The following is a 21,484-nucleotide window of genomic DNA, read 5'->3' as shown; positions in this document are numbered from 1 at the left end:
TAATCCACAATAGCCTAAACGACGCATTAAACAATTCACACACCGCCTTAACGTAACAGACAAATAAACGTATTTATGCAGATAAATGAGTCCCTTGTTGCTGTTGAGTCTTCCACGTCGCTATTTGTTCCATTTGAGAGGTGAATTCGAAGTGCAGCAGTTCGGCCAGGGGATGCAAATCCTGCAAATCCTGACACCTGTCACCAACTATTGAAATGACGTTATAACGTGAAACCTTTTATGCAGAAGATGTTTATCATGTTATAACAAGTTATTTTCATGTTATAACGAACATGACACAAACTTATCACGTTATAACAAGAAACATATTTATCTTGTTTGTATCACGTTATAACGTGAAACGTTTCACTTGTAACAACAAGATAAATATGTTTCTTGTTATAACGTGATAACAAGTTTCATGTTATAACAAGTTATTGTCATGTTTATAACATGACAATAACTTGTTATAACATGATAAACATCTTGTTATAACAAGAAACATAACACATTGTAACGTGATAGATACCGATCCTTTTTTCATTTCTGGTGTGTCAGCAATACGCTGCCGTAAATTCATACCTGTCTGCTGACAAAACACACCTTAATATTTTCAGGTTTCGTTGTCTCTATCTCGTGGCTTTGTTAAGTATTGCAAGTGCTGTTGTTATCGTTCTGCTTACTGCATCGAGCTCGAAGCAATTTGCAAGGACCAGCGCAACTGCATTGCTTTGTACAAAGCAGATAAAACATGTTTAAATTCCTTAATACAATGTTTTCGTTACTTCATATCGAAAATAAAATGATATAATTAACTATATTAATCTTAAAGTGACAGGATAGGCTACTGTATGCATTTATAATTACGTTTAGGCCTATTATAGGCTACTTCAACATTGTACAGGCATTACAAGACAAATGACAAATAACTGCGAGTATTAAGACCAACACGATCACGACAGTGGCATGTAAACCAAAACACAAAAATGGATAGGTCTATTTTATTTCATACTAGATACATCAAATGTACTGTCATTAAATGTTAGCAAATTAGACCCGCCCACCAAGTGAATGCACAGATTACTGTACAACTCCAGTATCGCACCTCATTGGCTACAGCTGCTGAATGTTTGTTCTGAGCGTTTTCACAAGGTCTGTGAAATTTCAACTTGTTCAGATTTGCCATGGATCGAAAAAAGGAACAGTCGGCATCCAGTCGGTTTTTCAGTGTTTGATGTGTTTTCAAATTACAGTTTGAGATACCTACCTATATGGACCTGTAAAGGCGAAGGCGCTGATAACCCGCGCTCGAAGCACGGATCGCATCGTTGGAGAGTTGCAGGATTTCATGCAGGTTGCTCTAAAGTGACGCGCGTAGCTCATTCCAGGATTTGGTGGGCGACAGTCGTACTTGTACACTGTTGAACGGAATTTTGTGTAGGTTACTGCATGGAGGGATGTCGGCATGGCTTGCACCAGGAGAACTAAAACTTTGGTGTCTACATGCGTGATCTTGAGTGGCATGACCAACATCGTGTGTCTGCTGTATGTTGGGTGGGTCACTAATTATATCGCGAATGTATACATCAAAGTCCCTATGCCTGTCCCAGAGAAAAAGTTAGAAAGTGACAAGAAAGGAGAAACTCTACGGATCATAGAGAGACTTGATCGACTCGAGAATGTTGTCAACCAGCACATACAAGGTAAATACTATGATTTGTTAGTTGTTTATGTGATGTGGTGATGATGATGTTGAAGTAACCAAGTGATTTTTGATTCACCGTTTCATAAGTCACTGAATATAACATTGAATTAAAACATTGTTGATTTGTTGTATATTGCACATTCACACATAACTATTTATTGTATGCCGACACTTCATTAGTCCCTTTCACTTTTGGGCAGGAGGGTGTGTCAGAGGGCAAATTACAATAGAGCTTTGCATAGCCTATTCATTGTCAGTGATAAAGACTCGTCCTGGGAAAGGATTCTAATTAGACCAGTGTTGACCTCAGTGGTATGTCCCCAGCTCATGAATGTGTCCATAAACACTCTTTCCAAAAATCCCTCCTCAGCCTTTTCTTCCTGTTTTATGAGTTTCGTCTGCGACCAGTTTACATTGCAAATTTATTGAATCTCTGTGTCTCGGTTAATCTGTCAAATAGCTTGTTACAATGTTCTGCGTTGATTTGTAGACTGTGTACACAGTTTTTGGGTGGTTCACGGTTGTCTATTTCGAGCCCTAAACCTGTAATGTGTTTGCTGATGTCCATTTTGAGGGCTGTTGGTACAGTGCAGGTGTGTTGGCTTTTCACATATCTCTCTGTTCACAAAGAGAAATTAAAAGCAATAATTTTTATTTTACTTGGTGATATTTAAAGTTGAACGTTTATTATTGTCTATTTAAAAGTGAAATGGCATGGTTCATCAACTTGATCAAGATAGCTCACATTTAGTTTATACAGTCCTTCAATGGTTGATTCTGTGTTCTTGGGAATGTATGGAATTCACTCTCTTCAAGGTTGTCCCCTCCCCCCATTTCTTTTGCAAAATCCTCCTTTGTAACTGGTGCACACACAGGACAAAAACACATTTACTAATGAAGCGCTTTTTATGTTTATATTCATCTATAATAATAGAGTATGAAACGTAGAGCCTATTAGTTTGTGCAATTGTAACAGTCCCTATGCAACCTGTACATGTCCCTGTTCCTGTGTCATCACTAGAGCTCTAATCTTGTCATCACCAGGAAACTAATTTCAGCCAGGTCCTAATTTTGCTCACAGGTACAGTTGAGTGTTGGTTACATGCAGACAGAGAGAGGCTCTCATCGTTAGGTCCGGGCCAGGACAGGAACTCAGATGAGGCCCTGGAGCTGAGCTTGGTTGGTCATTTAAACATTCCTCCTGGAGCCAGCTCTACGTTTCACTGTTTGGCACAGACAGGCTTTGTTTGTGCTACTCAAAGATGGAGTTCTGGCATTAAGACTGATTGACTCCCTGAAGCATTGAATCCCTTTGTTATAAAGCTGAATACCCTTTCTTTACATATTGCTTTTTATTCAGGAGATGCTAGAAGACGCTTTGATCCAAAGCGACGTACAAATAGTGCAAACAGAAAATACAGTAGAAGATCAAGGATCAGTAGTCAGTATTTGGAGGAGTGAAAAATAAACTCTGTATTCTCTAGACACATCACAAAGTAACCATATCCTACCTAACAGGCACGTTGAACAAGAGTAATATGACATTACATTTAATAGTATACTACAATGCAACAATAATGCTACAACAATACTGCAGTGCAACAAGAACATCTCAGTTGCTTAAGTAAAGCAACAGTATATCACACACTTTCAAAGTCTTAGTAACAGAACAAGGGCAGAACATTCTCCATGGCCCTGCTCTCTCCTTCGTGTGCCTGGTAGAATCCGGCATGTTGTGAGCCCCTACCTCTCATCCTCTTCCTGAGTGTACCTCTCAGGTGGGAAGCAAGGTTTAGGAGTCATGAATCGATTGGAGCATTAAGATTAGTGGGTGACATCGACTCCTGCTTCAGAGATTGTGCCACAGACACATGCTTTTTTGGAGTTCTCGGCCATTTGCTGTACTGTGTCACACGTCCCTCGTGCTCCCCTACAAGCCTGCACAGTCACACCATGCATGCAGGGGTACACACACTTACACATACACACACAGACACACACACACACTTCCACCACCACCAAAATAGCATTCCGCTGAGTTTTGAAAGGCAGCATAAAGGCTGGTGCCCTGCAGAGCATTCGTACATGAGGGAATGAGACATTTAAATGGGCAACACGGCAGACTTGGCACTTGGCTGCAGTGTGGCAGACACGGAATGTTCTCCGAGAGATATGGCTAGTGACAGCTTCCTACTGTGTGCCGTACGACCGAAATACAGTACACCACTCCACTGTGACCATTTTTATGATGTGGTCAGTGAGAAAGACGAGGGTGCAGAAGAGCACACTCGCTCCTCGTTGAACTTTAGCTTGTATCAAGTGCAGTCAATGAACGAGGTTTGGCGAGGAAGCTGACAGGACATGTTCACACACGCCCACCGTGAACGCTGTGACTGCATTCTCTGGCTCGCCTCGTGTTCCTGAAAGCTTTCAAAAATACATGTGTGAAGGTTCCTCTGGACTCTGTGAAGCTAAAACGCTCTTTAGAATAATATGTAACTGTCTACAGTCACAAACTACCATCCATGACTACCCTTTTCACTACTGTAGTATGATTAGAAGGATACAAATTAACTATGAGGATGTGTTCTTGTGTTTATCTTCACAAGAATGTTACTGAAAGTGTGTAGCACCTCTAATGTTGTTCTTCCAGGGTGTATTTAGCTTTTCGGTTTTCTGATTGAACCACCAAGAACACTGAAGGGATATTTATTAATATGCTGATTCAGGCTGAGACGATCATGCTAGTTCAGTGAATGAGCTCAATCAAATCTGCTGGTCAATCAGTTGAAAAGGCCACTAAATCACCATGGGTATTTACTCATGTTGATGAAAAAGGGGGTGGAGGGAGAGCAGTGTGTGTTTGTGTGGTTGTGCTTATTGAAACTACTGTTTCCCCCTAAGTGAAGAAGAAATGAGCAGCCAATAAGCTTTCACAACTCTGGTTTTTCACTTTCCCACATGAACGTACCTTGCTGCTCAGAAAAAGTCTTTCCTCTGTAATTTTCCATTTGAAGTAAGTTTTTTTCAATAATGTATCGACTGACGTAACTGCAATCTGCTTTCGGTGTAGTGTCAGTTTAGTAAATGTGTCGAATACAGTTTAAGTATTAATTACAAACAAGTGCTTTATTTGATTTAGCTTCAGGGCTGCATATTGTAATTACATAACATACTCCTGAAACTCCACCTGATGAATGTAATTTAATTTGGATTAAATTACATTTAACAATTTGTAATGTAATTTGGATTCATACTGTTTAATTTCTGCTTTGTAAAATGGAGAGATCCTTAACTATCTCACCGCCCCATTAGCACATTGATTGTTTATCATCATCTTTCCAGAATTGAATTATGTGAGCCGGATAGGTATTGGTGGAGGATGCCACAGTAACAGTGGTGCCACGGCAACAAGGTTGTAGTGTTGTTATTGCTGAGTACATGCACAGCACGCAGCCATCACCTGTTGGAGTGCCACAAAAAAATAACACACTTCTGGTGAATGTGTAAGATAAAGAATTAGAAAATGAATTGAATTGCACGGGTATAAATCCACTGGAGAAGGTAGTGAAAACAATTAATTAGTCAGAATCCAGAGGGCAAAACTAGCATGAGGAAAATCTGAATGTTTGGCAAATTAACCCCTATGTTTCAATATTAGGCAGTCCCTCACACAATAACAAACATTTATAGTACAGTACTGCATTCCTCTTTCTATATTCATAAAAGTCCACTAACATAGCTCTGTGACAAAATAATTCTGAAGCAGTCTTTAGAACAGGTTACTTCAAGAAGTGTTTGGGACCAGACGGCCCTCTGATTAGCCGGGTCCATGACTGCCCTCCCCTCTCTTCTCAGTCGCACACATCCTGTACAGCAATTTGTCTCAGTCACTCATATCTGGCTGCTCTATTTGCTAAGTGCACACATGGGCACTGAGAGAGGTTCCACTAGCCGTCTTCTGAGGGTGGGCCCCTCTTCTTCATGTGACGATACGGGGAGGCTGACAGCGCCTCTGACAAATTGGAGTGCTTTGTTTCGACATTCTTTCTAAATTGTCCACCACGTTTCGTCCCTCAGTGCTTTATTATTTATAATCCATGTCTCAGACCGAGGAAGTACAGCTTTGTTTTTAAGCGGGCAAGGCCCTTAGTTGAATTATAATCTCCTTTTCTCTCGCTCTCTGACTCGTCTCTGTCTCCCTATCTCCCTTTCTCTCTCAAAAACCAAACTTCTGTGTATTTATCTAAGAACCGCATATCACAACATTCATGGCTTTAATGCAGACCACTGCTGTAGCATTCCTCTTAGCTTAGAGGAATGCTACAGCAGAGCTTAGAACATACTGGTATTAGTACCAGCAACTGCAGTACATAGGGGAAAAGCACATATTTCCTTACTGATGAGTTAATAATTCCTGAGAGTGAACAACAGAATAGTAGGGCTTGGCACAGAGCTGGTGCACAGCGAGGTCATACTGCTGCAGAGTGCAGCACGGTCAATGACTGCACTCCCAAACAAAGTTTATTTTTATTTTTAAGATGACTTATTCCATAGGTTATACTGTTAGTTCAAGGCGTTTAACATGGGAAACACGTCATGGTTTATTTCCTGAAGTAATGATCTTACACTCACTATGTGAATCCTCAATTGATTAGCAAGTGATGAAATGTGAGTAGGCCGGGAGAAAGCAAGGTAGTGTGTGTGTGTGTGTGGGGGAGGGGGGGGGGTTGAATGAACAGGAGGAAGTGTGGGGAGGTGAGGGGGGTGGAGAAGGAGAGAAGGGGGAGATGCTCTGCGGGATCACATGGAAGACTGCATCAGCAGTGTCCCTGGGATCCATCCCAGTTCACCCTAATTGAGATGTTGATCTGAATGCATGCGGCTCATCATATCTGACGCTCTCTCCTCCTCGTTCTTGCACATCCATAATCCATCCTGGATTAACTGTTAATGGACCCACATATCTAACTGTGTCGGTTGTCCAGCAGTATTATATGGCCATCTTTCATTTGTCGATGATTCAGTGTGATGAGCTCTATGGCTTTTAACTCCTGAATTGTCAGGGAGTTAAATATCTCCCTGCTGCAGTGTTGATCTTATTATTTAGAGCAGAGTGTCATCCTTCAAATTTTATGTATATAAAGCATTTAATTACAGATTGAAAGCTCAGTTCTCTCCCATATCGTGGGCAAGGGACTCTAATTAGCAGAATTTGGATATAATTGCTTATTAATTACAGAGTGGTGGGAACCTTTGAGGAATTCAGAGTGCGCCCAGTCAGCAACAGTTCCTGAACCTGACAGGAATCAGGACTCTTCTACCGGCATGTGTGCTGGTGAATAGGGAGAGAGCCATAAGGGCATACCATCCACAGAATCCTGCATCTCAAGCCTCAATTATCACCTTGTCTTGTTTGATTACTTTTACTAGAGAACTTAATTACTCTGTCCTTCCGAAGTCGGCAGTTATTAAATATTGGTTGTTGTTTTTTTCATAGCTTTGTTCCAGGCAGAAACACCTGCAGGGCAGAAAGCATCATATCTTTCATATGAACGTTTCATCATCTAATTTTTATTAATATCACCATAGCAACCACCACCTGAATACCTTTGTCCGGTGGCGAGGGACAGATGCTGTCACTCACTATGTCTGTCACAAGGCCATCTAATAACCACAAGTCCCAGCCATTAAAACATGTTTGCCAGTGTGCAGCACGGACATGCCCCATTCATAATGCTGTGATCACCTAATAGTGTTGATTTAGAAGGCATATCAGTTCTAGTCATTTCCTTTCCTGTGTAATTACCCATGGCTGTTTGTCTCCCAGTCAATGAGTATTAAGTACTTTTCCATAAGACAAGGTTTAAACCTGCTTCCTCTCACAAACAGCCTGCTGAGTATTTCTCCAAAAGATTGTCTTTAAACATTAAAACAAATTGCAGCCCCCGCATTAGCTTGGGCTTACTGGCAAGTATTCAACAGCTGTAAACAATGGATTGTTGTCTTGTCCTGAGAATATGAAGGCATGCCAATCCACACATTACTGATAATGACTCGTTGTAATGAGTGCGTGTCCTTGTCCATTGATTGCTTTCTAGACCTGTGGTTCTGTTGAGCTGAGAGGGAAAGCCAGCGCCCCCCCCGTGTCTGTTTGAAGGCCAGGCTACAAGACTGTGTTAGGGGCTCCATGAGACACCCTGGCCTCATTGTGTCAGATAGAGTTCCTGGCCCCAGTCAAATACCTTTGCCAGCATCGATGTCCTTTGAAATGTTGTTACTGGGGTTTAAAAAAAAAATAAACCGGCATGCGGCACTACGCCTAGAGGTGAATGTTTCTCTGGAAGCCAGGGAAGCGTGCAAAGTGGAAAACTAGATGTCCTTGAATGTCTCAGGAGTGACTGTTTTCTTGGGGTAAGCCACAGAAAGACTCAGAGCGATGAGCATCAATAGATTGAACTCATTATCAGGGGGAGGCCAGCCATGGATGTACGATTTCAATAGGCCCATTCTGTCCACCGGGTAAGGGACAGATGCTTAGTCATTTTTGTAGTGTGCCAATCATCTCACAAGCCAAGATTTTTGCTGCAGAAAACCACTCGATTGGAGTAATCGCATGTTGGCTATTATCGCTCTGCATGCTGAAGTGTTCCCTTCACGGTGTCAACTCTGCCATCTCTTGTGTCTGGGGATAGCCTCTGGTGTTCTGAATGGAGCCTATCTCGCAACTGAAAAATCAAATTCAAGTTTTGTAAACGAAATCCAGCCTTCATTCCATCCCTCAGAACTGTCATGGTTCTCTTTCTTCTAACCAAGCCTTCCCTTTTGATAACAGCGGTTACCTTTCTCACTTTGAGTGAATGGGTAAATGGTGAGATTGAGGTGATGGGAGAGACAGCGAGCTGAATGGCTGTGCTTATTTCCAGTCATGCACTACTGTTTAGCCTCCAAGCTTAGGGCTGGGCTTCTGACTGTTTTGTATGAAACAATTCAGTACTGAACACACTTTGGCCAATATTCTGGAACTACAGACACATGGGGAGACACTTCATCTACTTGCCCAGACAATTTACCCAGAAGTCGGTGAGACCGGCTCCAACGTGTGGGTGGGAACATTTTCTGATTGGTTATAGGGGCTAGCCAAATAAGTCAATCAATAACCCGACGGTACACGTTGGGTGAAAAGCATCTATTCAGACGTTGCAGCAGGGAAGACATCCTTAATTCACGAGGCTGAGATGGAGGTTCACCGATGTAGAGAGAAAATGTATGATTTATGGAGAGGTGTTAAACATCCCCCATGGATTGCTAGAACGGCATGTGGAGATTTAACAGTGGCTGCCAGTGAGTCTTCACCTGGGCTCTCACGAACACCTGAGCAATGCCATGCCAGGTTCAACGACCTCAGACAGAGTCCGTAAGGATAGAGGCTGCACACTAAGGACAGAAGTCTAGTGCCTCAGGCATGTATTGTGCGAAAATATATTTCCAATCCATATGAAAACCACCAAAAAGTCTTAAACTGATTCGTACAATGTCATTGATCTGTCTGAATTATGAATACACTTAAAATCAGGCAACAATGATGCATTCACTCAAGTCGTGTCCTGTGGGCACTATGGTTTGTGCTCACTCCTCCGCAGCCCCCCAGTCAGGTGCATGCCCACCAGTGGTGGAGGGCACTGGTAAGCCCCCATCCGTGTCACCGCAGTCTCCTCTGAAGCATCCGAGGGGGAGGTAAACAAACAGTCCGTATTTGCCCGTGCTGTGGGCGCAACGCCCTGGTCGTTTGCCACCGGCTCCTATAGCTCTCCATCCCGTTGCCTACAGCCCTGCTGTGTGTCTTGTGTCGAAGACATGGCTCGGACGTTGCTCTAGCCTGGGGCCGATCCAAGGACACTGTGAGCCTTTTCTTCTGTGCTGTGGTCTCCCCTCACACCCAGGGTGTCAGATGCCTCATGTTTGTGGCCACAGACACGGCGTGTTCCAGGAAAAGTCCTGACCCGAACGCCGGGAACCAGCAGAGAGGAGATTGAATGTTTCCATGAGGTGTTGCTGCAGTAGGTGAAGATATCTGCACCTTTTTGATGTGTAAAGGTTGCAGCCCAGTTACATCAGTGGTACATGGGAATTTCCCCCTATCAGGCCTTTGATGCAGATACATTGGCAGCAGAAAAACTTGCCTATAGATCATTATCCTCAACGTTCAAGATGGAAATGGTTTTAGTTTGGGCTTTCAGTTCAGTCAGAATAAGAAATAATCTCCTTGTCTTTGAAAAATGCTTGTAGCCTGTTTATTTTCATTTTATTTTTTTACATGAGCACCAGGATACACTTGAGAGACTGGCCTCAGAGATGAAGAGTTGACAAAACATGTTGTCAACTGTACAATATGAGATCTTAGAGCATTATTACTTCTACTGTATCTTCTAGGCCATTCCTTACACTGCTGTACATTCCAGTCACTCGTGTCACGCCAACCTTTTGCATGCCTTGTGTTAGTCTTCCAAACCTCATCCTTGAGGCATCTTCCCTCTGTATTGATTCTGGATCTTCCTTGGTGTTAACAGTACCACAAGCTCCACAGCAGACTATAGCATGTGGTCACAGCGGAATGTATGCCTTGAAAATGATCTTTCTTTTCACACTTTCTCTCCTTCTCACTCTCTCTCACTCTCTCTTTCTCTCTCTATCTCTCTTCTCTCTCTCCCTATCTGTCTTTCTCTCTATCTCTGTCTCTCTGTTCCACCCACTTCCTCACTGCACAAGACAAGTGCAAGCCATCAAATATTCACTCCTGCCTTTTAGAATGCAAATTCACAGAGTAAAAATAGATTAAGTCCTTTTTAAAGGTGGAAAAATAAAGTCATGACACACTCTCTTAGATGCTTATATTGCTGTTTGTATTTGCAAGGGTGCGTCTCCACAGAAGTGTGTGGAATAAGACTGAACACAGTTTGTGCATCATAACACAAGCCATTGTACAATATGGAACAATAATAAGAATGAGCTCTGGCACATTCCCATTTAGCAAATCTTATGTTTAGAACCATACGACTCTACCTGTTACCTCCACATAACTCTCTTTAGTTATGGTAGAATAAATAACTGTATTTGCAAAATGGTTACCTCTATACTCGTTTGTGTGAAATGGTGTAATTTATCTTTTTTTACTGTACATTAGAAGACTATCAACAGAAATCTTGAGGCCTGTGTTATTGTGTGGTTCTTTAGTGCACAAATGATTAGATGGTGTTCAGCACAAGTATCATTAAACGGTATCATCCACAAATCCCTACACTTGATGGGATATTCAAAGGACATTAGTGCAGTGTATCTGGATAAATCCTCTCATTTGAATTCAATGGCATAGTTGTTAACACCATTATATCCAATGTAAGACGGTGGTATATTGTAAACTACTAAATAGAATGAACATACATAACTCATCATGCAACCAACAACAATGTAATGAATAGCTATTCAGCAGTAAGAAGTGCTTCTTTGTTTTGTCTCAGATGTAAATAGTCTCTGGGAATATTGTCCTGCCACAAGCAGTTTGGAAAGAATAGCAAAGAGAATGGTCTCAAATTGGGAGGCCACAGGGTGTCATGTGTTTCTTCTGAAAGCTCGAAATGAATGCTCCCACCACACCTTTCCCCCCCCCAAAAAATGCAGTTTGAAGTTGTGGAAAACAGCTATTCTGACAAAACACGATAGAGGGATATAGCCACCAGGCAGCGCTTTGTCAGTCTGGCACAGAGGGCAGCGGCCAGCCAGCCCCCTCTGTGGTTCTGACCCGGGGTGCTAACCAAGCAGCTCAGAGGAGAAGTCCCCTCTCATGTGCTGGAGCCCGGCTCCTGCACCCACACGATAAGGACCGGACTGTTTCAGCTGGTTCAGCTGCTTTCACCACGGCAAACTGTTTTGAGTCAATTAAATCTCTCACAGCACTTTTTTTTAGGGGGTGGGGGGGGGGGAATTAAAGTTCTCGGTTTCCAGCAGCTGTTGTGTGACTGATATAAAAGAGTTCAAAATGAGAGCAGTATTATACACACGCTCTGTAGTGTGAGTAGGACGCAAATGCTATGTTGTCCTGTTTAGAAGTATTGGAATTATTAAAGATCCAAGCAGCTATTCGCTCAGGATGGCTGTTAGCGCCAGCTTCTGACAGTTTCTTGGAATCAAAAACTCAGTTTCAGATAGTCTGTGAGAATTAGTGTCATTGACACAGCCAAGTACACACCTCTTTTCAATTTCAATTGATCACATTGTGATGATGTTGGAGTTTGGGGCATGTGTAAAAAGTACATTAAATTTAATCATGAGCCAACTATTCAGAACTTCATGCACCATGCCAAAAACCTTTTTAGCACATCTTAATGAAGATGAATGACATCTCAGAGGACCTCCATGTATTTGCACAGTACAGGTTATACTGTATGAACTGAACACTCCTGCACTTTGAGGTTCATGAAAAAAGGCCTAAACCATGAAACCAATCTGTGAGACTCTGCAGAGTCATTCAGCTGTACCAAGAAGAGGTGCTGACTTCAAATGAGAAAGCTTTAACCTGGCCTAAATTATTCACATGGAGAAAACATCAATGAAATAAATATAAGCCATCTGAATGCACATCTTTTTAGTTTTATCGAGTAGTCATTACCTGAGGAAAACAGACTATAGTCAGGCCTATAGACCAGCCACCAGGTAGTGTCCCTCTGGGAGGGTTCTGAAGCTCCCAGCTGTAGGGCTCCCCTCTGGTCAGGGGTTGATGGGCTCTGGAGGAGTGGCCCTGAGGCTCATTGAGAAGGACGAGGAGTTTCATTGGAGAAAATGGAAGTGCCCACGGATCCAGTTACTGTGCTGTCCACGGTTACAGCTCTCTAAAGTGGAGCCAGGGAAGGGGGGGGGGGAGAGAGAGAGAGAGAGGGCAGGGGGATGGACGTGACAGGTCCATTTGAAGAGGGGAGGAGGGGAGCGTTATTTCCTTACTGCCTCCCCGAGACCTATTCTCTATCCTCACCGAGAGCTAAATGAGCAAAGAGAGAGAACTCATTCAGCGTGACCAAAGTGAAGCACATAGGAAGCATCATGCAGACTAACAGGACTGGCATGTTTCTGATGAGTAAAAGCAACGGCAGTGGGATGGATGACAAGTGGGGGAACGGCCTATCGCTCCATTTCTATTGCTCTAGTTCTTCACATTGCTTGGGATCTTTTATCTATGAACAGATGTGAGGGGAGGGCTCTGTTGAATTGGAATGGGGTTAGCAAACCGTTTCGGCAACGATCCCCTCCTCCGTTATGAACGCCTATGGAAAACGATCCATCTTATGACAAGGCCCTCCGCGTGCCTTGTGGTTTCAGTCCTCCCATTCGTGTTGAGTAAGGCCTTTGGCTGGCACCCTGCTTCCATCATGCGCCACCAGCCTCGTTACGGGAGACTTATAAGCCTCGGACGCGGATTTTCCCACCTTGAATGGGTGCTGTGGGTGGCGCAGGCAACCTCCGACAGCTGCTCCAGTTAGTGACGCTTGTCTGCCAGCCTTTCAACAACAGTGGCACGCTACCTCGGGCTACAGATCGTACTCCATCCCCCTGTGAAGCGGCAGGGCCGTTCACACTACGCCAGCGTCCGCCGGCCCATTCATCCCAGCAGGACGAAGGAGACCACATGCAGGGGGGGGGGAACCAAAACCACGCGCTTACTTGATCGACCGGAAGAGGCGAGGGTGTGATGGCTTGGTCTTTGCCCCCCCCCCCCCCCCTCCCCGCCACACAGAGACGTGCTGTCTCGTCCATTAGGAGAGCGCGACTAGCCGTCAGCCCCTGGGTGAGGAGCTGGAGAGGAAGAGCCCCGTGACAGTTTCCCCATCAGCCTTCACTCAGTGAAAAGTCAGAGGCATGAATAATCCATGGGAGGCCCAGCACCAGTTGGATGAAGGGTGTTGGTGGAAAGTCCATGCAGATTCTTTGCTCCTACGTAGGCCAGTCAAGGATGTTGTAGATGCAATGGGTGAGAAACTCGTGCAAAACCTGTGGGGTTTTCATGCCATCTGTGACATGGCTGTTTGAGGAGAGGCAACCCTCTTACTGAAACATTGAACGGAGCACAAGTTTCCCACCTCTCCGTACCCTTCCTACTCTACCAAAGCACATGGTTATGGATTGGTTCAGCTTCTGTAGAACAGCACCGTAGGCTCTGGCATTACATCATCTGTAGTCTTTGTCAAGGAAGGTGTTTCTTTCTTAGGTCTGTTTTCCTTGTTTTTTTGCATGACAATCAAATGTGCTACATTTGCCACAAGAAATGATATTAAAAAATATATCGTCTCCTCATGTTACTGTGTAAAATATTCCAGTCGATCTGTTTTGTTATAAGAAGCCAATCAAATTAACCCTGAGTGGCTTTACGTTAATCAACAAAAGGAAGGATCCTTGTGCATATATCTCAATAATGTGTCACAGTATTCAGTATTCAGAATGATCTTCTTACACTATGCTTGTGAAAGACCAGTATCATCAGATAAAATGCTTTCATCTTGATCTTATTTCACTGGGCTCCGGTATCTATTTCCCCAATCTGGTGATCCCATCTGAATGATCGGGGGAGGGGAACTGTTCTGGGAGCGATCATCATGTTCTGTGTTGCTCCAGCACCAGTATGTCATTACGATACGTGGAGGCATACAAAAGGCTTGAAGAGGTGATTCGCACACAGGCATCACATGAACACACGCCTCACTTACTCTACCGTAAATTAAGCTCATCATCGCTCATTTAAAGCGGTTTTCCTCTCGTCCACCATGCAGATTCCGAAGGCCCCATACGTGAACGTGATATGCGACGGCTTTCGACGTGGCTTTGTCTCAAGAAACAGTAAGCTGCTGCTGTGTATGGATTCTACTTTTGAGAACTGCCCTTTACAATTACCGAGAGAGGAAATCCTCTTTAGTTCTCAGAATTGATGAAAGCATCATCTGTGGAGTTTTGTTTGTAATTTTCTAAATGCTGATGGAACTTGGGTGAAAAATCATTGCCCAGTGAGTTTAACTGGCGAGTCGTGAGGCTGTATCTCCAGTGATCAGCCTTTCTGGATTGGCCCTGCTAGTCACTCCCGGCCACTATGAATCGATCTGCAATCGTGGCTTTTGTCCACCTACTCTACTGTAAGTGCTCACCTATTGTTGCATCCCATTCACAAACATTGATCAAGTCGTTTTTAAAGTAAATACTGCATGTGGTTTCAGTGTGGAGTGTTAAAGAAATAAAAGCTGAAGTTTACAAGAGCTGGAGAATATAAAAGAGTTTGCGCTGAATAGATCCTCAGTATTTTCATGTCAACCTCCTGCCTGTGTCTCTGCGTGCCTTTGGCAGGTTCTGTAGGTTGAGTCACTCTGAAGTGAACCCTCTGAAATGTTTTGATTTATTTCTTGCGGTGGATCGTGTTTTTTTCCCTGAGCTAAGGCTATACCCTAGGCACCGGTTTACACAGAAAACAGCAACCCTTCAGGTGAAATCAGGTTTGCAACATTGAGCACAGATGAGACTCCCACGACAAACAAGACCTCTTTCACATCTGAGAGAGGGGGGAGAGGGGGGGCGGAAGAGAGTAGTACTTCTATAGGCCTAGTGCTCAGGGAGTGAGATCCACATTAAGGACATTTCTAAGAGAAACACCTCAGCTGACCATAGCTTTTGGCAGTGGTCACATTCCCCAACCTTGAATTGTTAGATTAGGCATAACATCCCTGAACCACCCAAAGCTTTTCAGGATGCAGAATCAAATTGAAACTTCCGTTCCTTCCTGAAGGGATTTGTGATTGTATTAATGTAATGAGGAGAAACAGACGGAAGGAGTAGAGGTTTTTGTGTGTGTCTGTGTGTGTGTTTATACCCCTCCACACCCTCCACAGCTCGACTCTCGGAAAGGGAACAATGTCAGGAAGACGTGTCATTTACTGATGTGCTCTAATGAGAGCCAGCCTCCTTCTATGACCCAGTGGCAGCACTCAGATCTCCAATGGACAACTCTGCAGCATAGTAAACCCCACAGCCTCTCAACCTGTGAGAAACACTAATTGGCTATTAGCTGTATTATGTGTTGTCAAGCTAACGTGTGCTGGCTGGCACAGTCCTAACTACATTTAGTGAGAGCGCTGGTATGGTTCTGTAACTGAGCCCAGTCCTGTGGGATTGGAGTGTCAGCTCATTATGCAGGTATACAGGAAAAGTCTTGTTCTGTAAATATCTTTGACAGACGAGTGTTGACTGATGGAGGTTATGTAACCAGGTATTTAGAGGTGTATGCTTTCTGTGTGGAATGGTGGAGGCAGAGGTGCGACACACCTCCTGGCCCACACCTCCCAGCGTGTTTCCATTCTGATAAAAAATAGTCGTTCTTTTCCCCTCTGTTCACCACATTGGTTCTTTGTTGTTAGGGGTGATTTTCACGTGATATTTGCACTCTTTGAAGTATTTCATGAACATTCTTGGCAGGGTTTCAGCGGGTTGTTCACACTCTACGGTTCTCTTAAGCTATTACACAGAACAGCCCACTTCCAGTCCTGTCTCTACTTGTGTCTTTTCGACAACGCTTTTCAGAAGCACACCTGCCTCACCAAACGCCAAACACCCTCGCCACATCAATGTTGCATGAGTCTGGAAGTGCCCAGGTGTTTTCCAGGTACTAGGTGTGCTTTTTCCTTTAAGCATGAGGGGAATTTATGGTGTGTCTAGGGGGGTGTGTATGTGCCTGAGACTGAGACCGTGAGGGTCAAACTAAACGTCTGGTCTGCAGAGCGGTTGTCCTCCCCTCCCTGCTGTATGGAACCCAGCCATGGAGTACTTACAGCAGGCAACTGAGAGCCCTGGAACACCACCAAAGGTCTTCAGCGAAGATTCTGAGGATCATGACAGGCCATGTCATTCTCAAGTCCGACACCCGTCAGATCCTGCACCACCCATGTGAAGGGAGGTCAGCGAGCCACCGGCAAGCGAAACAAACGAGCTGGGAACACATGGCACCGGACAGGCGCTCCTGGAAAAGAGGTCTGTGCAGGAAGGAGCTACACGTCGGGGGATGGGGCTCCGCCGAGTCGCAGAGACAAAACCACAGCTCCTCGAGGGGCGAGAGAAAATGAAAGAAAACACCACCAGCAGCAGCACTCTTCCTTCCCCACACTGCACCAGAGTAAGAGGACCGCAGATGGACCTCCACAAGCCACCTGAAGACCCACACGGCGAGGCCGGTCATCCTCTCCTCGAGTGACCGCCGGTGATGAAGAGCCATCTTCACCTCTTTCTCTCGCTTCAGCTACAGATTTATGGCCAGTTTCCCCGCCTCAGAGTTGCCATGTCCTGTCAGAAAACACTCATCCTCTGAAGTGTCGGAAAGACAAACGTTGCGTGGGTGAAAGTCCTTCTGCAATGCCACTTGTGGATGAATGGAGGAAAACGATGAACTTCACATTTAATTGTAGGGTTTCTTCGCTAATGTGAGTACCACAGGAATTACAACAGAAGATGCTATAGAAACCTGTGAGTGTTCTAGTGTCTCTCAGCTATGTAGCTACTGTACAGCAGATGACCTGACATAGAAGCAGTGATTCAGAGTGCCGATGAAACCAATGAATGTTGGAACAAGAGAGGTTGTTTATGCCTCTGAACCTTACTGAGAAGAATAGTGATGGGGGAGTTGTATGGTGCAATAGGCTGGATTTTATTCAGCGTCCTGGATGACACAGCAGAGGCTAGTGGATGTGTGCGGTACTGTCCACTCTCAACCCTGGTGGTGGGGGGGAGGGGGGGGGGGGCGGGGGGGCGTCTTTCCCTACACCACCCTCCACTTCCTTGAGCCATTATCACGGCACTCCAGTGCTGCTTGCTTCCTGAGGTAGGAATAAAGGCCCCTTGTGTCCTCAGCTTTGCCCCTCTGTAGATGTGCTACAGTAAGCACACAGGCCTAAATGACTTGTCCCGATATGCACACAATGGAGCAACATCACTGATTGGCTTCACGGCATCATCGGGCTGGGCGGCTGCTGATAAGCCGAAGGGCAGAGTTTCCCCGGGTATGGATGGGGGCCCTGGGTTTTCAAAGGCAGGGGCCACTGGGCCTCCCTCATCAGCCCCTCAGAACCCCCCTCCCTCCCTCCTTCTCCTTTATCTCTCACGCAAACACTACCACCTGCAGAGGCACAGGGTCCACACACACACACACACACACCCTCCCACCCAGGGAGACCACAGGAGACAGACTGTACCAGGCTGTTCTGTCACCTAATAAAGGAGATGCACGATTATGATGATAGGGATAATTCTTTATATATTTTTTGCTGCAGCGCACTGAGTTCCCCTCTCCTTTCTACATCACCTCAGGGCCTTGTTGTAGGCAACTGAGACTTTTTCTAGCTCAACTTTTTAAAGGTCAGTGCAAGGAGTTGGCGCTTATATAATAACCCTCATTTGTTGAACATTGAAAAGGGGGACTGAATCCTGGGAGAGCCTCTCCGTGTGTTTGACTCTGTGAGAGCTCCTGAGTGCAGCTGGGTGGGTAGCCCGCTCTGGGTTGTGGGCGTTCGACACCTGTTCAGTAGAACCTCTCAGTAGGTCAGGGCACCTAGGTGCTTAGTACCTAGTGCTGCCCACACGGTCCCAGGAGGACCATGCCAGAAACAGAGCCGGTATCTTGCATCCGATCTAAGACATGTTAATACTTGAGCACATCATTAGTGGAGGATAAGTGTAGCACATCTGCCAAAGTACTCGGGACATATGCTGTAGCTTAGTGGTTTGCCTGCTCTGCCGAACAATGCCTAACAGCTCCGCGTCGCACAAAAGAGCCTTTTGGAAAGGACGCACGCTGCAGCTGGGGCAATGTCCATGTTGCCTAGGTTACTTTGTCTACAAAGTAGCAACCCCTGACCCTGGCTGTGCTCGAACGTGTCGCCTGCTGACGAAGCGGTCTCAGTAGGCCTAATTAATCAGAAGCGCAGACAGTGGAAATGAATCAGCCCCCGAGCCTGTGTTCCCAGACCGAGGAGCCGTATCGCTGCTGTGCTCTCGTCATTATGATAGGCCATTACCAATGGATGCAACTTTGCTTTCATCAAAGCTCCGTGGCGCTGTATTGGAGGTTTAACGAACACACTGCCCCAGGAACTAAAAGTTGTCATCAGTGAAAACTGTACTTTTTGCGAACCCCAAAATGTTGATTTTGTGCTTGTTGGTTGGCCAGTATGCTTTAATTATTGATTAATACAGCACATGTGCGGTTGTGTTCTTTTAAGTGTTGGAAGTCGTGTGCATTGCAGCATGTCCATAGACATTGACAGACAGACAGACAGACGGTTGAGTGACTTGGTAACCCAGTACTTCCCTGAGTATTCCCTGGGACTCGTTAAATGCCACCGCAGCTTTGGTGCCCGTGATATACGGTTGTTTGTCTCCCCGAGAAGTCTGACACCCCCAGCCTGCCTCCCTGCGTGTGCCACCAAGGCAGAGAGATGAAATGTCATACTTCATCAGCATAGCGTGATGCGGGGACGTGGGTCTGATTTATGATGCTGCGCTGTGTTCCAGAGTGAGACCTTTCTAATCTCCTGGGAGGAGAGATTCACTCTGCTCTTTCCTCTCTGTCACAGTCCAGGAATACCATTAGACCTTAGGTAAACAGTTACAAAGCACGGGCTGTCTGCATGTGGTTGGCTTAAGTCTTAAATAACGTTACTTAGTTTTTTGTTGAGCGTTAACCTTAACGCGTAACCTTGAAGCGATGTTTGTACTGTGTGCGCCTGATAAAATCCATACCACGTAGAACATTCTAGTACATGCCTTGTCAACACTTACTGTTGTGAGTAGGCTTGCAGTCCACCCAGCCACCTATGTATACGTGCTGCTCCCTCAATGTTTCATTCTGTGGAATGTTAATTATTGTCTTTCAACAGTTTGTATATAAAACCTTTGAATGACACTAGCTAATGAATTTACAGGAAAGGAATAAATCATTCACTTTTGATTTTGGCAAGCCGCTTTTGGCGTTTTTACTGTTGCTAGAGCCTTTTAGTATACACGGGATCATCGTAGACCTGTGACGATGCACTGTCATATCCCAGATAACCTTTGTCACTGATCTTCTTTTATAGTGCGAGGGTATTTTATGATGAGATGACATTCAAGCTTTGCACACATTTCTGTGTGTCTTCAGCAGAATCATAAATGTCACATAGCCGTTCAACAATGTAACATTGAAATGACTCCATGGCCTTATTCAGACTCAGTACCCAGAGCTTAGATTCATCATTCATTCTGACACACTGTCGAATCCCTCCGCATAATATCCCAGCAGACACTGGGATACCAGAATGAGAAGGCTAAATGACAGCCCTGGGCGGACCACAGTGGGTGTGTTTTTATAACAGGCATAGAGGAAGGCTGTGAATGGAGGATCTATTTAAATTTGATTGGATTGCTGAGGTAAACACTGTAATCACATGTACAAGGGGAGAGCCATGGAGATTGAATATGCTTAATACGCTATCAGACTCTCTGGAGCTTATCATTTCATTTTCATCTAGCTACGTTGTTTAATGTATCTTCCATTTTTCATAGCATCACCCCCTGGCTGTACTCACAGTCTTCTCAACCCTAACAAGGCTTGACTTTTTCTCTTTTTAATTTGCACAGAACCCCCCTCCCATGACTAGCGGTTAAGTAGACATAGAGTAAATGCCAAGATAAAAATTGGACTGCGTGATAAAACTGCAGCGTGGATAAAAGCAGCCCCCCCACATTTTGTGTTCCTCTGTTGAGTGCTCTCCTGTAGGTTGTTTTGACCTTGTTATTTAAGAGTTCTGTCACCTGTTCTCACCTCTGAGTCTGATTGGGTGGGCCCCCATGCTAATATTCATGCTATCGGTCATCCTCCTGACTTCCACAGAGGCCCCGGTGAAGGGCGAGGACGGCCAGGCAGACAGATCTTTCGGGGACTCTTCCCTGTTCGCCCACTGGGGTCAGGATCTGAGTCCGGACAGCCGGAGGGTGGCGCTGAAGATGTTCCAGTACTTCGGCTACAACGGCTACCTCAGCGACCGCCTCTCTCTGGACCGGCCAATCCCAGACCTCAGACCCGATGGGTGAGTTGTTGTTGGAGGGAAACTTGATCACCACTCACATTATGCAGTGCAGCTCCACAAAGTCTAGTGTGAAACAGTATGAAGTACAACGGGTTTGACGCAACAGACTATTTCAGACGCTTGTAATGTGCCTTGTATTTCTCAGAATAGCTGACACTATTTACAATCAAATGATTAAATACGGGCAGTTTCCTGTGAAAAAGTATTAGAAAGAAATTCCTCTAATGTGTTTTAGCCTGAGAGTGTGTGCCTCAAAAATGTTGACACCTTTTCGGTTTTGACAAGTCGAGAATAAGGAGAGTGTATCTTCAAACAAAGGCGATGCAGTTTAATCTGCCGTAATGACCCCTTCTGTCTAGCAACAGCATACAAGATCAGACCTCGACCTCATCACTCTGTATGACACTCTCACGGGCTGCAGAAGAGTGCTATTTCCTCATGCTTTCACCAGTGCTTTTACTACAGAGGCCAGATCACACCGAAACACATTTGTGTGAGTGCCACACCTATGGTGTTTGGCTCGTGAGTCAGCCAAGAGCATTGGCACATTGACCAACACCACAGAAAAGAGACTTAATTGCACTGGTATGAGAGAAATCCAGGCTGGGGTTTTTTCTTACTGATGCATTGACAGGATGTT

General features: G+C 44.9%; 1 protein-coding gene across 1 annotated transcript in view; it reads left to right on the top strand.

Annotated features, from left to right (window-relative positions):
- Window positions 1-1,151: 1,151 nt before the first annotated feature.
- galnt18b (UDP-N-acetyl-alpha-D-galactosamine:polypeptide N-acetylgalactosaminyltransferase 18b) overlaps window positions 1,152-21,484 on the top strand; it is a 40,875-nt gene continuing 20,542 nt past the window's right edge. Inside the window, exons 1-2 of the mRNA XM_062471101.1 lie at window positions 1,152-1,703; window positions 20,649-20,844. Coding sequence (XP_062327085.1) covers window positions 1,466-1,703; window positions 20,649-20,844 — 434 coding nt within the window. The 5' untranslated portion in view covers window positions 1,152-1,465. The remainder of the gene's footprint in view (window positions 1,704-20,648; window positions 20,845-21,484) is intronic.

Source organism: Osmerus eperlanus, chromosome 10, assembly GCF_963692335.1.
Source record: "Osmerus eperlanus chromosome 10, fOsmEpe2.1, whole genome shotgun sequence".
Lineage (NCBI taxonomy): Eukaryota > Metazoa > Chordata > Actinopteri > Osmeriformes > Osmeridae > Osmerus > Osmerus eperlanus.
The sequence above is the reverse complement of the archived record's forward strand: the minus strand, read 5'-3'. Positions and strand labels throughout refer to the sequence as shown.